At 38.6% G+C, this 18,338-nt stretch overlaps 1 protein-coding gene across 1 annotated transcript; it reads right to left on the bottom strand.

Moving 5' to 3' along the window:
- Positions 1 to 13,697: 13,697 nt before the first annotated feature.
- Positions 13,698 to 16,707, bottom strand: LOC124255672 (glutamate receptor 3-like). The gene is made up of 4 exons (XM_046689568.1): positions 16,534 to 16,707; positions 14,862 to 15,124; positions 14,435 to 14,559; positions 13,698 to 13,750 (listed from the first exon to the last, which is right to left on the bottom strand). Exons 1-4 carry the CDS (start codon positions 16,705 to 16,707, stop codon positions 13,698 to 13,700), a joined length of 615 nt encoding a protein of 204 aa, XP_046545524.1.
- Positions 16,708 to 18,338: the final 1,631 nt, after the last annotated feature.

The raw sequence follows: 18,338 nt of genomic DNA, 5'->3' as shown, positions 1-18,338 counted from the left end.
AACTTGAATATTTATCCCCCCGCCCCGCGGGGGATATAGTATTAGGCTATATAGTATTAGTATTAGGCTCCGTCCGTCCGCCCGTACGTACGTACGAATTTGAATATCTTAAGAACCGTTCTCTAGATTCTTTCCAAATTTGGTACCTAGGTGCATCACAGTATAAGAAAGGTCCAAGTCAGGTTTGGTGACCTTCATTTCAAGGTCACAAGGGGACTTTCACGTTTTACCTGCATGTTAAGCTATCTCAAGAACCGTTCACTGGGTTTTCATAATATTTGACACCAAGCTCTATCAAGGAAAGGCGCAGGGCCCAGTTAACCTGAATTGTCAGCAAGATATTTCAAGAACGGTTCACTGGATTTTCTTCAGACTTTAAAGACTTCACTTAAATGTTTTTCAATAAGCAATTACTTTAGTACTATTTTTGCATATTTGATACACTATGCCATTCATGTCAAGGTCAAAGTCAGTCTTGAAAATATGTGTGTGTTTGAACACCTTAAGAGCAAGATATCAAGAGAGGTTGACTGGTCATGTTATTGTTGACATTTAACTTACTTTCATTACTTGATAAGTTTGATTTAATAATTTGCGGCGGGGGGATTATGTCACCTTAGTGACAATGCTTGTTCAAACTGTCATAAGTTGTTGGTGTTGCTGAGCATATTTCTTTTGTTTACGCAACAACTTAACACTTCGTGGGAGTACTACACATACGACTCTTTATGAAGTAAATGTGCGTGAAAGAAAGGATGTATTTTCAATGTGTTTGTATTTTTATAGGAAGTGGACATTGCTGCTTGTGACTTGGCCATAGAAGAAGGTCGTTCTTCGTTCATAGACTATATATATCCGCCAATCAGCACGGAGTACATGGATGTTGTGTATAAGAGGCATGACAAAGAAGGAAGTAGCTCTCTTTATCTTTTGGCACTCCCACTCAAACCCAACGTGTACCTCGTTCTCTTTCTGATGACTGCATTGTGCCCAGTTCTCTTTGCCCTATTCGAAAGTGTGGATATATTCTTGCATAAAACACCTGCAGAGTCTGAAGGTGTAGGGCTTTGCCTTCTAATGAAAGTCAAACATAATCTGTTTCATGCTTGCTGGGAAGTCATTGGATCAATGTTTAAACAGGGTATGTATAAACTGAAGTTCATGTTCAATGACAGGTATATTTTAAACCTGAAAATAACATTTTCTAATGAATGACATTTACATAGCTGAATACACGTGACACAGAGTCTTGCGGATAACAGTACAAGCTTGGCAAAGAGTCTTGCGGATAGTTGAATTAGCTTGACACACAGTCTTGCGGATAGCTGAATAAGCTTGCGGATAGCTGAATAAGCGTGGCACGAAGTCTTGTGGAGTTGAAAAAGCGAGACACTCAGTCTTGTGGATAGAGCTTAATAAGCTTGACACACAGTTTGGTTTGCTGAACAAGCTTGACAAACAGGCATGTGGAAAATGTTTTGTGATGCTGAAACTTAAGCTTCATGCATAAATACAGACAGAATCAGTCGAGGCGGTGGCACCTCCAGGCCAGGTGGGTAAATTGATGGAAGGGAACTGTGATTTTTACCTTTGTTGAATATCAGTCCATCGAAAAACCTGATAACTTCTTGGTCAGACTGTTTGTTTTTACTTTAAAAAATTGAGCGTAAGCAAACAGATCGGGGACACATTATTTGCACTGTCAAAATATCTGACTTTGCTTTCAGTTTTTATGAATTTTCTAAAATGTCTAATGATTGATGATTATAGATGTAAGTAAATGTTAAGTAACAAATGCCCCTTGGATCAAGAAGTTAAGTTTTCCCTTAGGTTTGACCTGTGTCGATAACAATTGTTTTGACAGAACTGAACTGTTGGTTCGTAGCATACCGCCAGTCTAATTAATAAACCTTTACTTATATGTCTAAATGTATTGTGCAGGCTTTAGAAAATATCCTAGGAGTGTGTCGGGGAAGGTTTTGATGACGTCGCTGTGGATGATGTTGATGGTGATAACTACAGTCTATTCTGCCAACCTGGTCGCCGCTCTGTCCGCACAGACTGATGTTAAACCGTTCTCTGACCTAGAGGGACTACTGGACAGTGATTATTCTGTTGGTTTTCGAACATTCGGTATCTCCCATCATATATTGAAGGTATTTGCGTACTAATTACGAGGTTTTGCGTTTTATTAGTACTGTGGTGTTTAAAATGGTTTAAATTTATTCCGACGTTGACGTGTTTGCCCAATTGGGTGTTTAAAGGCATAATGTCACACATTGTTGACAATATTTTGGCCTATATTATATATATTTGGGCATATTTCACTCACTTTAGCTTCCTATTGATGCACAAAACAGACTTGTTATCCCTTACGACTTGCCTGAAATCGATAATTGAAACTTCGAGGCGGACAGCTTTTAAACAATTGCCATATATGGAATGTAAACAATTGCCCTTTGCATCGAAAACTGTCGCACGGGGTGTTGTCGGTGTTTGCCAAACTGGTTTCAGTACAAGTTGTGGTAGGATATTCGTAAAGAGGACATAACTCTATGTGATTCGCGTGAAATAATGTTCGGCCAGTAGAGGGCGCGGGAGTCGATTTAATGCAACGTTTCACTAATTCATTCTAACTTTTAAATTTATTATTGTAACCTAAATACGTAATTTCTTTAGGAATAAATTGAAAGGTAGCTTCCCTAACGGCTGATAGCATTATTGAAAGAAATGCATTATGTATTTTTAGAGAAATGTGATATGACAGTGTGCCTTTAACAGGCGAAATGACATAGAATAAGTTCAAGGTGTGAGTTCAAATCCACACTCTTTAAACGTTTGTGACCCATAATAACTAAAGTTAGCTATTGTAACATAATTAAGAAAATCATATCCTCATAACATTAGAGACACCCTGTTGAATATTCTGGTAGCTTGGCTTGTGACACTGTATGTCTGTATACATTTCAGTCATGTACATGTGGTAATAGACTGGTTGAAAAGGTCCTGTCTTGATTTCCTACTTGGTATCTGGAATGATCAGAAAGAATAAATATTTGCTGTAAATTTGTTCATTGTCTGTCACTTTTCATTTTAACCATCAGACAAGTAACCCATCAAGTTTGTATGGAAGACTATGGTCAAAGATAAAAGCCAACGACCCAGTGTTCTTGGAATCCTCGACTGAAAATCATCTGAAACGAGTGGAACGTGAGAAATATGCGTTGTTGATGTACTCATCAGAACTAGAGAAGAGCATGGCTGATGACTGCCAATTACAGGTTCTGGGAGAGAGACTAGTATACTTACAACTAGCATTTGGATTGCCCAAAGGGTCTCCTCTAAAAGCGGATATAGAGAAAGTGTAAGCTGTGACAGAACCTTTAAACTTCACAAACACAATACAAAGTGTTTTTTAAACAAAAATATAAATATGGATAATGGTTATCAGCAAACAATATGTTAAACTTCTACTCAATCTGACATATATATTTGAAACATATTTAAGCTGACTTTATTTGGTCGTATTTCGCTGAAGATGATTACATAATCGTCATAGAAACGAATAAGGGAACACATGAACGTACAAGTGTTCCTTTAGTTATTTCCAGAATTCCACTCACAGTGCAATACATACCTTGTGAAGAAACTTGGAAAAGAGTATATGTTGTAGATAACCTCACAGACGCACTACATGTAACATGAAATGATGTCGGAGTTGCATGCTTGTAGTCAGGCAAAGTTTTCATAGATCTCATTGTATTTTGGCAGAATGTCTCAAATGAATGCGGCCGGCCTTCTGGATCGATTCTGGGGAAAGTGGAGCGTCAAGAGAAACCTGACACATTGTCCGGAAAAACGAATGTTGAAGGCAATCACAATTAGCCAGATCGGAGGTGGCGTCATCATCGTGTGCGCTGGGACTGCACTCAGTATCATTGTGCTGTGTCTTGAAATACTAACACACTCAGTAACAAGATAATCTTATTTTGGATCCGAAGAAGAAAACAGTAAAGTAATGAAGATGTTTATTTCATTGAAAAGACGCTTTGAAAGTGGAAGAAAATGTTTGACGTGTTCATGAAACTTAATGACAATAGATTATGTCATCTGTTAAATGGATTCTTTTGTTTTAGGAACTAAAGGGGCCAAGGGTGGATGAGTGGCTGAGTAACATGTGCTTGTTTGTTGTTTTAAGCCACCCACCAGCTGTATGGCGGTGGTCTGTAAATTATCGAGTCTGGAGCAGACAATCCAGTGATCAACAACATGAGCATCGATGTACCCAACTGGGATACGAAGAAATGGCGTCTTAATTTTAAGCTTCCCATCAGTGCATGGATGACAGCGACTTAACTCAAAGCGAACTCAAAGCTGAATCCATTGGGCGATTTGGACTCATAAACACGGGTTTGAATGGAACTGCTAGGTTTTTCCTAAAACAAGGTACGAGTATCCTGTTCCAGTGGTGCGTGTCCGCACAAACACATGCAAAGGAAAGTCAATGATACACCTTAAAAACACGGGAATATTGATTAAACTCAGAATAGGCAAAGACGGAAAATCATTAGGTCGCTGAAATCCCCAACAAAGCTTGCCGACGTTAATTTCTTTCAGGTTGTAAATAATAATATATGAATAATAATATAAATTTTCCATTTTCAAAAATACAACTAGATTTCTAAATTAGCTGATAAGAAATGTACAAAACTATAACGTCCAGAAGGTTTTGTTTTCGTGTTATACATATGGAGCAGTAACACTAACCTTTACTACAATCAAACTTGTCAAACAATGCTGACAAGTGCAATTGTACTAGCCAATACTATGTCGAACGGATATAAGTACACTTTCTGTTTCTTCTTATTCAGTGTCATTATTCTCTGTGCACACCAACGTCAGATAATACACAAGATCATCAGATGGTGCTTCCTGTGTTCCATTCTCAACATCTGAGCACAAGTGAATGAAATAGACGTAATTAAAGTCAACGTATATGCAAAATAATATGTGAGACTGTATGGCATTTGGGATTAACGTGTCTTGTAAATTCAATTGTAATTTATAACGCTGCTTTGAGCATTATTTCAGCTATGTAACATCAGGTACGGACTGAACACACCCTTGTGGAATCAAACCCAGGAAGTCGGCTTGTGCAAGCGAACATACTGGGGACCTCTTCCACTACGATGAATAGTGAGGGAGTGAGAAGAGTTTTACGCCTCATGTGGGATTATTCCAGCAAAGACACGGCGGGGGACTCTAGAAATGGACTTTTCACATTGTATCAAAGTGTTCGGCGTGACGAGCGAACGCTTTAAGCACTACGGCTCACACCGCCCTAAACGATGAAGAACACAAATATAGAACATGTATAAAGTTAATTCTCCTGAGTATGTCCGTATATGCCAAGAAATTACATGATAACAAACTCAAAAATTGATTACCTAGTTATGCAAAAGAATACAAACAATATGTAACACACACCGAACAGTGAAGCCAGGCTAGTTGCGCACGCGCGTACGCGCGCACGCACAAACTGTACACCTGAAAAAGCCGTTGAAAAAATACGGTGAATGCAAGCGCTTCTATTAAATACAAAATACAAAACAGGCTGTAGATCGCCAACAACTGAAGGTAAATCGTCACACTAGGGACCATGTAGTATGAAAAAGTCGTTGAATGAAATGGGACTTACATACCCTCTCAGGGGAACAATCATTTTACGCAACTTCAACCACTTTGAAGGTATTGCCACTAACAGTCTGAGATATTAATTCATTCTACCAAATTAAAATTCATTTACTCATCCCATAACAAAATCGAAATTTATCAATTAAATCAATTTTCTTTAATTAAACCAATATATAAATGAACATGTAAATTATTACACAGGAATAGTTTTCCATTGTGATGGAAAAATCAACAGTCCAGCGGAACATGCTACGTGTTGTTTAGATACTATGGCAATTTTAACAAAGGATTCCAATCCTACTAAATGATCGATAGTAATACGATTTTTCCGGAAACCATAATGTATATTAGTGATTAAGTTATTGGTTTCAAGATACCAAATATATAATTGTCCATTCGTTCCATGTTTCTTTTCAGACACAACTCGTTAAAGATATTGGTATGTACTCTGTGTGATCCCGGCCAGGCTTTGGAATAGGGACTACTATGGCATTATGTCAGGAAGGTGGAAAAATCCCCGACGTCCATATTTTGTCAAATGTATCTAAATCTGTATTCCAGACATGAATCAGGCAAATGCTTCAGGCTCTGATAGTGAATATCATCAGCCCCCGTTGCTGTATCATGAGCTTACTCAAGGGCAGTATGGAGCTCATGTAATGAAAATAACTCACTTAAGTCTTCACCATTGTCTGATTTTTAAAAATTCTTTTCTATTCCTGATGTTTTTTGAAATTCAGGTGCTTAATTTAATAATGAAGAATGTTTGGCAAAAGTTTATTTGCAATGTCAGTTTTATTAGTTAATAAATTATCACCGTCCTTTAGATGGTGAACAGTAGATTTTGAACCTTTGGCTTTGTAACATGTTCCACACCTTTGACATGGGATACATTATGGAAACATATACTACCCATCAAAGGTTTAGACTCACTAGTGTAAATGTAGCCACTAACTTAAGTCAACTGGCACCCATGAAGAGCCACCTCCTCGTGGTCGGTGCTGGGTAACGCTAAGAGCTCTTCAACCCCCCGTGTGGGCCCGGGGGTATATTTGGTCCACCAACCTGTTAGCCGTGGGTTGCGCCCCTGTGTCGGTAGAGGACGGGAGTCTGGTGGTTGAGGGAACTGGTTCCAGGAACAGTGTTCCTTTGCCCAACACACCACTTCGCCCCTTTCTTCACCTAGACGGGTGGTAGAATTGGCCCGATTCTATCAATCGGCTGGTCACGCCAAGCCCTGTGCATGGTGAACATTTATGCACACATTTGGAATTTTGAAATGTATCCTGTGGTCTTGGCCATTAGGTTTTGACAATAACACAAATTATTGATTTGTTAATTTGCCTAGAGCCCTATATGGCAGAAGGCGGTGGCTCATGGGCCAATCTGGTAGGATGCATCTTTTAAAGATATTTTCTGGCTTGAGTATACCCTTCTAGTATCCCTGGTTTCGTCTGTTGGACATGTTGACACTCCATGGTGGGTGGGGAGCTAAGGGGATGAATCACGTATATTTCTATCATGGCACCCCCACTCAAAAAACGCTCACACGAATCTAATGATTCGTTGTCTTCAGAAGATGAAGGTCAGGCAACCTTTAACAATCCTGATAACTGGCCTCGTTTTCTAGTTATGTGTGCTCCTGACGGTGGCTCTTTAAAATTGAACCCCTTTGCTGTATCAAAGGGCATTGAAGGTTTGGCCGGAGACATGAAGGAAATCAAAAAAGTTGAGATCTGGTTCCCTGCTAATCGAGTGCAGGAAACAAATACAGTCACAAATTCTGCTCAAAACAAAATCGTTAGCAAATGTTCCTGTGGAGGTGTCCCCTCACAGGACGCTAAACAGCAGCAAGGGCATCGTCCGGGATACTGGATGTTGCCTTTCAGACATGAGCGAAATTGATATCATGACTGAACTGCACTCCCAAGGAGTGAGTCAGGTCAAACGATTTACAGTTAAAAAGAATAACGAAGTTATCAAGACTAACACGTATCTATTCACATTTTGTCTACCAGTACACCCACAATCTCTGAAAGCAGGGTATGGCAAATTGAGAGTGGATACTTTAATCCCCAATCCCTTATGGTGTTATTTCGGTTGTTGGCGATCTATAGCCCGTATTTTATATTGTATTGTCTTCTTTAATTGGAATATTTTAACTTTGCGCTAGTTTTATATTTATAACTGTGATTTTCTAGTCTTTGTACTGTCCATCGTCGACAGGTTTTAATCTTCACAATGTTTCTACTTTTTATTGTATGGCTTGTTTTCGTCACGATATGGCTGCAATATTGCCGATGTGACGTTAAATATTAACTCACTCACTCACTCACTTAAGGTGTTATACTTGTCAGAAATATGGTCACGGAGCCAAGTCTTGCAACAATCCAGCTGCATGTCATCGATGTGCTGGAACATGCGAAGACAGTAACCTTTGTGACAAAACACCTGTTTGTGTCAACTGCGCGGGTTGCCATCCTTCTTCATCCCAGGAATGTCCTTCCTGGAAGTTGCAATCAAGAATTTCCTTGTCCTTGAGGACATGGATGTGTCCGACCATAGCCATGGTAGGACTCATAGTTTGTCGCACTCAAGGAAGGTGAGGGGTAGATCTCCTGTTCATCCGCCGAAGAAGTAATGTCTTCTCCTATAATTCGATGAAATTGTAGAGGACCCCGGAATAATTTAACGATTTACAGCTATCAAACCAAGATTTAATACCTTCAGCGTTCTGCATCCAAGAAACTTATCTGAAACAGAAAGATAACTTTGACTTCCGTCAGTTCAATGCATATCACTGTTTTTCTCCTCCGGGTGATTTAGCTTCTGGTGCATCATCCATCCTGGTGAGGAACACTATTATTCATAGCCCAGGTCCACTTAAAACGAATCTTCAAGTCGTTGCAGTTCGACTTACATTACAGGTTGCTTTTACTTTATGCTCTTTGTACATTCCGCCTTCATCGGCTGTTCAACTAACCGATCTGCAAGCTCTTTATGATCAACTACCTAAACCCTGTATAATCATGGGTGATTTAAATGTCCACAACCCGCTCTGGTGTGGCACTAATACAAACACCAAAGGTAAATTACTCGAGGAATTTATTTCCAATAATGATTTATGCATTTATAATGACGGCTCAAATACGTATTTACATCCTGTCACAGGAACATCTTCAGCTCTTGATTTGTCTATTACTGACTCCAACCTAATGAGTGAATTTGAATGGTCAGTTCACGACGATCTCTTTGGTAGTGATCGTCTCCCAACAATACTAAAACCCGTGAATCCATCTGATGTTCCTCCATCATCGAGATTGAATTTTAAAAAAGCTAACTGGCCTCTGTATAAAATTCTCTGTGCTGAGAAACTAAAACCTGAACTTTTTAATGATATTCCTGATGCCATACAATGTTTTTCAGATGAACTAAATGATATAGCTGACGAGTGTATCCCAAAGTCCTCTGCAATTCCACATGTACGAAAACCATGGTTTAACGATGAATGCAAACAGGCTAAGAAGGCACGGAAGAAAGCCGAGCATTATTTCCGTCGCCATCCTATGGTCCACAATTTAGACAAATTTAGAATTTTAAACGCTAAAGCACGGCGTACTTTCAAGCAAATTCGTGCACGCTGATATCAAAGGTGTGGAATATGATCCAGAAAATCAAAGATAAGGGGTCTAAATCTAGCATTCACCATCTGAAAGATGGGAACCAATTATTAACCAATAAATCTGATATTGCAAATAAGTTTGGTGAGACGTTGGCCAAACATTCTTCCTCATCTCATTATATACCTGAATTCCAAAAATATAAAAAAAAAACAAGAAAAGAAATCTTTTAATTTCAAATCAGATAACGGGGAAGACTACAATGAAACCTTTTCGATACATGAGCTTCATACTGCTCTTGATCAGGCTCACGATACTGCTTCATTATCAACTCCTGAAGCACTTACCTGAATCATGTTTAGAGACGCTCAAGATAATTTTGATGACATTTGGAAATCTGGAAAATTTTCTTCGTCGTTGCGTGATGCTATCATTGTTCCCATACCTAAACCTGGACGTGATCATACTAATCCCTCTAATTATAGACCAATTTCACTGACTAGCTGCGTTTGCAAAACCATGGAACGCATGATCAACAATCGACTTGTTTGTTACTTGGAAACCAATAACCTTATAACTAATATACAATATGGTTTCCGTAAAAACCGTAGTACCATCGATCATTTAGTACGTTTAGAATCTTTGGTGAAACATGCCATAATTATTAAAAAAACATGCAGTGTCGATCTTTTTTTATTTAGAAAAAGCATACGACACGACATGGAAACATAGGATTTTAAAGGATTTGCATGATTTTGGATTACGAGGCTGTTTGCCTCAATTTATGTCCAACGTTTTAAATGACAGGCAATTTCAAGTACGAGTGGGTTCAACCCTGTCTGACCATTACAATCAGGATCAGGGTGTCCCACAAGGCAGTATGTTGTCTGTCAGATTGTTTAGCATCAAGATCAATAGTTTATCAACGGTTTTAAATGATTCAATTGATGGATCATTATTTGTGGATGATTTCAATATTTCTTGCCGTGGTAAATATATGTATACTATTGAAAGGCAACTACAGTTATGTTTAAACAAAATAAATAAATGGCGACTTGAAAACGGCTTTAAATTTTCTAAATCAAAAACTAATTGTATACATTTTTGTAGAAAATATAAGCCTTATAAGGACCCAGAACTATCTTTAAATGGCACACCCATCAAAGTTGTAGAGGAGGCCAAGTTCTTCGGCCTAATTTTCGATTCCCATTAACATTCCTGCCACATATTAAATCCCTTAAAGCTAAATGCCTGAAGGCACTCGATTTGTTAAAGGTTGTCTCCAATTCAAAGTGGGGAGGGGATCAAACAACCCTCCTTCACTTACATAGATCATTGGTGCGATCTAAACTTGATTATGGCTCCATTGTATATGGTGGAGCCTGCAAAAGCAACCTTGAACTACTTGATTCTGTCCACCACCAAGGCCTAAGGCTTTGTCTTGGGTCTTTTAGAACTTCTCCTGTTGACAGTCTCTATGCTGAGGCTGATGAGCCATCCCTTAACCAACGTCGTATCAAATTATCATTACAGTATATAACATAACTCTATTCTAACGAGTCTAATCCTGCATTTAACTGTGTTTTCAACCCTCTTTATGAGGATTTATACAACAAAAAGTCTTCTCTTGTTCTGGGCTAAGAATTAAACCGTTCCTTTCTGCTGCCGGCATTGAGCTGGAAAATATATCTCCTTCCCGTATTCTTTCTTTTCCTCCTTGGCAACTGGTGAGGCCTGAAGTTGACCTAACTCGGACAATGTTTAAGAAATCTGAAACTAATGAATTACAATATATACAAGAATATAATGAATTAAAAAAGAAATATAATACATACAAATCCTTATTTACAGGTGGGTCCTAGGATTGCATGTGTCACTGTCATTGGATCCAGAACAATATCTTCTCGACTACCAAATAACAGCTCTATTTTCACAGCAGAAACTAACGCCATATTAACCGCTCTTTAATATATTCATAAACACCGTAAATATAAACAATACATAATCAGTTCCGATTCTCTTTCGTGTCTTCAGGCGATTAAAAATCTTTCTTGTAAACATCCACTTTTATTAGAAATTATTGAATTGTATAATGAGCTTGCTACTGGCCAATACGACATCGTCTTTTGTTGGTTACCCAGCCACGTTGGCATTTCTGGGAACACAATGGCCGATCTTGCTGCTAAGGCAGCTCTCAACAAATCTGTGACACCACTTCTGATCCCATACTCTGATTACAAAGCTGCTATTAGATCTTATATCCGTGATCTGATGCAGAAGAAGTGGGACACCCAAGTAGGTATCAATAAATTACATGATTTGAAGAGGTCATCATGCGACGATGTCGTATTGGCCACACAAGATATATACTCATGAATCCTCCGTTTTGTATCCCTTGTGATGACAGAATCACAGTCAAGCATGTCTTGAATATTCCATCACAAGGGATATATATTTCAAATCACGAACTATGGAGGATCTTTTTAGTAATATAAGTCCTCATTTAATTATTGCATTTTTAAAAGAATTAGATTTGTTAACTGATTTGTAAATAGCTAAATATTTCATGATTGGAAGTTTGAATTGATAACTAAGATTGTTAGTGGCTGTATCCTCAAGGGGGGTTAAAGTACAGTAAAATTATTGTCCTCCTGAGAGGATACGTAAGTCCACAAACATTCAAAGCAAATTGAAACTCTCTGCTATTTTTAATCGTAGAATATGTGTGCTTTTAAATGTATGGCTAGATTTGTCTACGTTGCTAACGGGTGAGGGGATGGTGCAATTCCAGCTAGGGTCCATGCAGGAAGCAAATGTACTCTAAGTCCCCATGGTCCCTAGTATGGTGATCTACCTTCAGACGTTGGCAATCTATAGCCTGTTTTTATATTGTATTGTCATTTATAGTTCCAATATTTTAGATTTAATTGCTAGTTTTAAATGGATATCTGTGATACACTAGTAGTTTTACTGTTCTTCGACAAGAGGTTTTTTTAAATTTCTAACTATATTGATCTCTAATATAGTTATAAACTGTTCTCGTCACGATATGGCTGAAGTATTGCCGATGTGACGATAAATATTATCTCACTCACTCACTTAAGCTGGTTTCATAGTGCTAGCCCACTGAGATACCATGACGCAGTGAAGCATGAATACCCCACTCAGACACATTATACTGACTCCGAGCCGACCAGTCCTTGTTGTACCCATTACAGCCGAGCAACAGGCAGGGACCAACAAGTAACATATTTCAACGTCTTTTGGTATGACGCGGTCGGGGATCGAACCCGCGACCTTCCGCTCTCCGGGCGGACGCTCTAACCACTATACCACGGAGGCGGTCAAACCAACAAGAACCAAAGTTTGACTATCAAGAGGACTTACAGTGCTTTTGCTTCCTACCTGATTTTCTAGCAGATTGTCTCCCTTTTGTTGTCAGTGGCTAAGGTTATGTTAGCCAATATTAGATGGCCACAAACCAGTCGAAATTCTAAAACACTAGACAATATTCTTTAATCAACAATGGACTTTTATTCCAGTGGCAGAAGGGCGCTACTTTACGCCTCCTTGTGACACAACCATCTGTGATGTCAGTTGATCATAATATTAGTCTAATTTTAAAACACATATCAATTGTCGAAATTGATGTATCAGGGGAAAAGTGTACTGTATTACACTATACCTGGGGGGTACAGCGAACTGTATTGCTTTTCTAAGATGCCAAAATGTAAGATACACAGGGATACATCCACGCAGAAAACAAACGGAAAAGCGACAGTGCCGGTGACCTAAATTAACAGTCCTCGTCCAGGACTCACGTACAGGCTATTCCAGTGAACGGTATTACAATGTAAGACATGGAACAATTGAGTATACACTGGGTAGGTAAATGCCTTGGTCTCGATTAATGGCTGGCTTCTTTTCTTGGATCTGGATGCTTCCTCTTTTCACAGAAGTTGAAGTTGGTATGTAGAATCTTTATGTTGGTTTGTTCCAGGGAATATGGTGGTCGGGATTTTTGATGATACATTCCAAAAGGGCAGATTTCATGACAGATTTTTTTGCGGAGGTCTTTTGTTCCTTTATGCTTCTGGCTATTGGGCCATGCAGTTGCATGCTAATTTGTACACACATCATCTAGGGTTTAGGGTTATATCTCCCACCCTGCGTTGTTTAAACGTGTTCTATATGTATATGTATGTATGTATGTATGTATGTATGTATGTATGTATGTATGTATGTATGTATGTATGTATGTATGTATGTATGTATGTATGTATGTATGTATGTATGTATGTATGTATGTATGTATGTATGTATGTATGTATGTATGTATGTATGTATGTATGTATGTATGTATGTATGTATGTATGTATATTTTCACTCTCTGCTCTGTCTCAGCATTGACCTAATGTAAGGAGCAAGGATTAGCTCTGGAAAGTCGCATAAAGCATAAAAAGAAGTTCTTATCAATAAAAACGTGTCATCTTTTCACGTTCGTCCAACTTCTAAATGCCTTTCAAGAATGTAATGTGTCCACAAGTGATGTTAGCCGATTGAAGCAACTGCAAACCAAGAAACGGGTGGCTACGGAGTAGTTTACTGTAGAAGACGATGACAACTGACCTGTATCGTGACGTCGGTTACCAAGGATACGTTTCATTACGAGGGGATAGACGAGCATGGCGTAGTAACGTCAATACAGGGTGACGTAATGGAAAAAAGTGTACGATATCGCCGATATCCTTTAGCGAAGCATCTATGAATCAAATTTCATGAACACGTCACGCTACCGAGTCAGTATTCATCTTGTACTGAAGTTGTAGATCCATACAATTATCATCATTCTTCATCTTGTTACTGAGTGGGGGCGGTGGGGTAGCCTAGTGGTTAAAGCGTTGGTTCGTCACGCCGAAGACCCTGGTTCGAATCCCCACATGGGTACAATGTGTGAAGCTCATTTCTGGTGTCCCCCGCCGTGATGTTGCTGGAATATTGCTAAAAGCGGCGTAAAACCAAACTCAGTCAGTCAGTCAGTGTTACTGAGTGAGTTAGTTTTTCAAGACACAGCACAATGATACTGAGTGCAGTCCCAGCACACACGACAATGAAGCCACCTCCGATCTGGTTTACTGTGACTGACTTCAATACTCTTTTAGCTGTACAATGAGTCAGGTTTCTCTTGAGGCTCCACTTTTCCCACAGTCTATCTAACAGCCCAATCACATTCATCTGAGACATTCTGCGAGAAGACAAAAAGAAATTACAAATGCATTGCCATTGTAAAACCTGAGCCGAAAAAAGCTTATTATGGTACTCTTGATATTACTTTTGGCACAATATATCTAAATCATATTCCACGAAATACAACCAAATTAAGTATACACAAACGTGTGTTTTTTTTCAGACAAAGCAGAAGAGCTAGGCGTATCAGAATGAATACATCCTAATATACCATTTGCTTAAATTTTTTATCCATACTATTTTATTAATGTTGAAAAAGCACTTCGTATAATGTTTATAAAGGGGTTTGAGATAACTTACATCTTCTCTATGTCAGCTTTTAGAGGGGACCCTTTGGGTAATCCAAATGCTTGATGGATAAACAATAGTCTCTCTCCCAGAACCTCCAACTGGCAGTCATCAGCCAAACGCTTCTCTAGTTCTGATGTGTAATGCAAGAAGGCGTATTTCTCACGTTCCACTCGTTTTAGGTTATTTTCCAGCGAGGATTCCAAGAACAGCGCTGGGTCGTCGGCTTTTATCTTTGACCACAGCTTTCCATACAGACTTGATGGGTCACTCCGCTGGTTAAAAACGAAGAGTAATAGTATTACCTGGAGATGTACACCAAGTATATACCGAAGTGAAATAATTTACACCAACAATATCCCATATTTGCCCAATACAGATTTTATACACCAGAAGAAACAGTGCTGCCATATAGGAACTCTAGACAGGTGGGGATGGAGGATGGGGGTGCTTGGTGAGAGCTATTAGGGTTACCCAGCACTCACCACGAGGAGGTTGGTCTTGACGAGTTCCGGGGGGATTACAGAAATATAAGTTGGACAGATGCTGATGCAAAGGCATAGATTATGGTATTGTGAAATTATTGTCGCCTGAGAGGTCATGTAAGACCACGTCTTAATCCTACCACAATTTTAATCGAAGATAATTCGTAGGTTTAATTTATGGCTAAATGTGTCCACATCGCCAACAGCTGAACGGATGATGTAACGCCATGGGATTCTGAATAGTGCTGTTGTTTTGACGTTACATGATAGTGTCAATTCTAACTGTGATACTCTACTTGTTTTACTGTGCATTGGTTTATAATATACATATAATCCTTATCAATGTCAATTTTGTTCTTGTCAAAATATGACTGAAATATTGCCGATGTAAAGTTAAGTATTAGCTCACTCACTCACTCTTGTGTAGGATACAGAGTTCTAACAAACCATCTAATTTCTGTAACCATGTAAAACAAGTTTTCGAATCTCGAATTTTGTCTGAAAACAATCAGGCCTGCAATTAGTTCTACTACGATTAACAATTTATCGTTTTCTGAGTGTTTTTGTGAGTGAGTGAGTTTGGTTTTACGCCGCACTCAGCAATATTCCAGCTATATGGCGGCGGTCTGTAAATAATCGGGTGTGGACCAGACAATCCAGTGAGCTACAGCATGAGCATCAATCTGCGCAATTGGAAACCGATGACATGTGTCAACGAAGTCAGCGAGTCTGACCACCCGATCCCGCTAGTCGCCTCCCACTACAAGCATGGGTTACTGACGATCAATATTCTTACCCGGATCTTCACGGGTCAAGTGCTTTTGTGATACACATATCATCATCCAAAAGTAACAAAAATGCATGTGCAAAGATTGCACAGTAACAATTTGTATAATGAATTTGTAATACTAATTCATAAATTACGCCAAAATAAAGATTGAATATATTTCATTTGCAATATATGAAACGTTTAAGAATTCCCTAGTCATTAAATTTCTAGTAAAATGAGTGTCCATTTTGAGATTCCATTTTGTGTGAAATCACGGTCGAAGAATGACGATACAGTAGTTCATGGAATGCTGATCCAAACCCTCCAATGGGAGAAACGCGTTATCGTCGGAATACATTATCAACACTTAAAACACCAAGTATAAATTAAAAAAGAATAACCGGTTTTTAGAATAATGCACGCAAAATACCTTCAGTATATGACTGGTGATACCGGATGATCGCATACCCACAGCATAATCACTGTCCAGAAGACTTTCTAGGTCAGAGAACAGTTTAACATCTTTCTGTGCGGACAGAGCGGCGACCAGGTTGGCACAGTAGACTGTCGTTATCACCATCAGCAACATCCACAACGACGTCATCAAAACCTTCCCCGACACATTTCTAGGATATCTGCTAAAGCCTGAATAGGAATAGTACTAAAGAATGATTACCATTGTTGACATCCGAACAGATGAGCTCTGTCAAAACATTTGAGCTTTCTCAGTATGGATTACCCTACAAGTCATAGTCGTCTGATTCTGTCTGTACTTATGCATAAAGTTTAACATTCAAAATCACAAAGCATTATCCACAATCTTGAGTGTTTGTCAAGCCTATTCAGCAATGTAAGTATATAGTATGTCATGTATTAGAAAAACGTTGAAATGCACAACTAGTGTCACTCACTGTCAAACATAAAAGTTCCAAATATATCGCAATACGTATAGCAGACAGGTACATGAATTGCAATACATTACAATACAATTTATTTGCCAATACACATCCCTAATCCTTTACCTGTCATTTATAATGAATTTCATTTTATACATACCCTGCATGAACACGGATCCAGTGACTTCCCAGCAAGCATGAAATAGATTCTGTTTGAATTTCCTAAAAAAACATAGACCAACACCTTCAGATTCTGCAGGTGTTTTGTGCAAGAAGATATCCACACTTTCGAACAGAGCAAAGAGAAGTGAGCATAGTCCTGCCATCAGAAACAGAACGAGGTACACGTTTGGTCTGAGTGGGAGTGCCAAAAGATAAAGAGAGTTAATTTGTTCTTTGTCATGCCTCTTATACAAAACATCAAAGTATTCCGTGCTGATTGGCGGATATATATAGTCTATGAACTTTGAACGACCTTCTTCTATTGTCAAGTCACAAGCAGCAAGGTCCACCTCCTGCAAAAGTACAAACACAGTGTATAAGGCAGTGTAATATACATCCTTTCTTCCTCACTTATACACATCCCAAAGAGTCCAATGAGCATAGCTATCCTGAAGTGTTAAATTGTTGCGGAATCAGAAAAATATACACAAGAAAGCATTTGATGATTTACAAAATTTCAATTTTGTAAAGTTCATATTTACCACGAAAATTACAAATTTTGTAAAGTTGATATTTACAACGCTTGTCAATTTGGGAAAACTTTAGGAAAGATTTTACCACTACTTCTTTCAGTTTCTCTTCAATATCTCTCTCATGTCGATGACAGGAGGAGTGAAAAGAGTTACTTTTAGGCAAATGTTGTTCTGTTTGAGTGGCCATACAAAACCGATTTCATATCACATTGGAGAAATACTTATTGCTTCTTGCATGAGAGAGATTTATGCATAAAACGAAATGAACTGCAGGAGCAAGCCATATTTTAATATAATCCATTTAAACGCGTAAAGAAATACCATAAATATTGTCGCTCAATAACTGTTTTTGTGGGTTTTTTTCCTTTGCAGTCATCTGTGATCAACATGGAATGAGTTCGTTGAATATAGTAGAACTTAACTGAATCGTTATCCTTCTTGTTCTGTATTTCAAAATTGATATTGACTGAAATTACCGAAGCTACGTCATAGTATGGCTTACAGTTCTCTTATCCGTTTCATCACATGGCATGTATTGCATTCGATATTTAAATCTGCACATGACAGCATGACCTATTTTACTGTTTCAGTTTAGTTTGAAGTATGAAATCATTTTCATTCTTCGGTTACAGGTACCACTAGTC

This window comes from Haliotis rubra, unplaced genomic scaffold, assembly GCF_003918875.1.
Source record: "Haliotis rubra isolate DU_JTF1 unplaced genomic scaffold, ASM391887v1 Scf605, whole genome shotgun sequence".
NCBI classification, from domain to species: domain Eukaryota; kingdom Metazoa; phylum Mollusca; class Gastropoda; order Lepetellida; family Haliotidae; genus Haliotis; species Haliotis rubra.
The sequence above is the reverse complement of the archived record's forward strand: the minus strand, read 5'-3'. Positions and strand labels throughout refer to the sequence as shown.

Coding starts and splice junctions, on each gene's coding strand:
- LOC124255672 (XM_046689568.1), bottom strand. CDS start 16,707: ATGACGTCGTTGTGGATGTTGCTGATGGTGATAACGACAGTCTACTGT. Junction 15,125..16,533: donor TCACCAGTCATATACTGAAG/GTATTTTGCGTG, acceptor GTTTTTAACCAG/CGGAGTGACCCATCAAGTCT. Junction 13,751..14,434: donor CACAGTAAACCAGATCGGAG/GTGGCTTCATTG, acceptor GCGACTTTCCAG/AGCTAATCCTTGCTCCTTAC.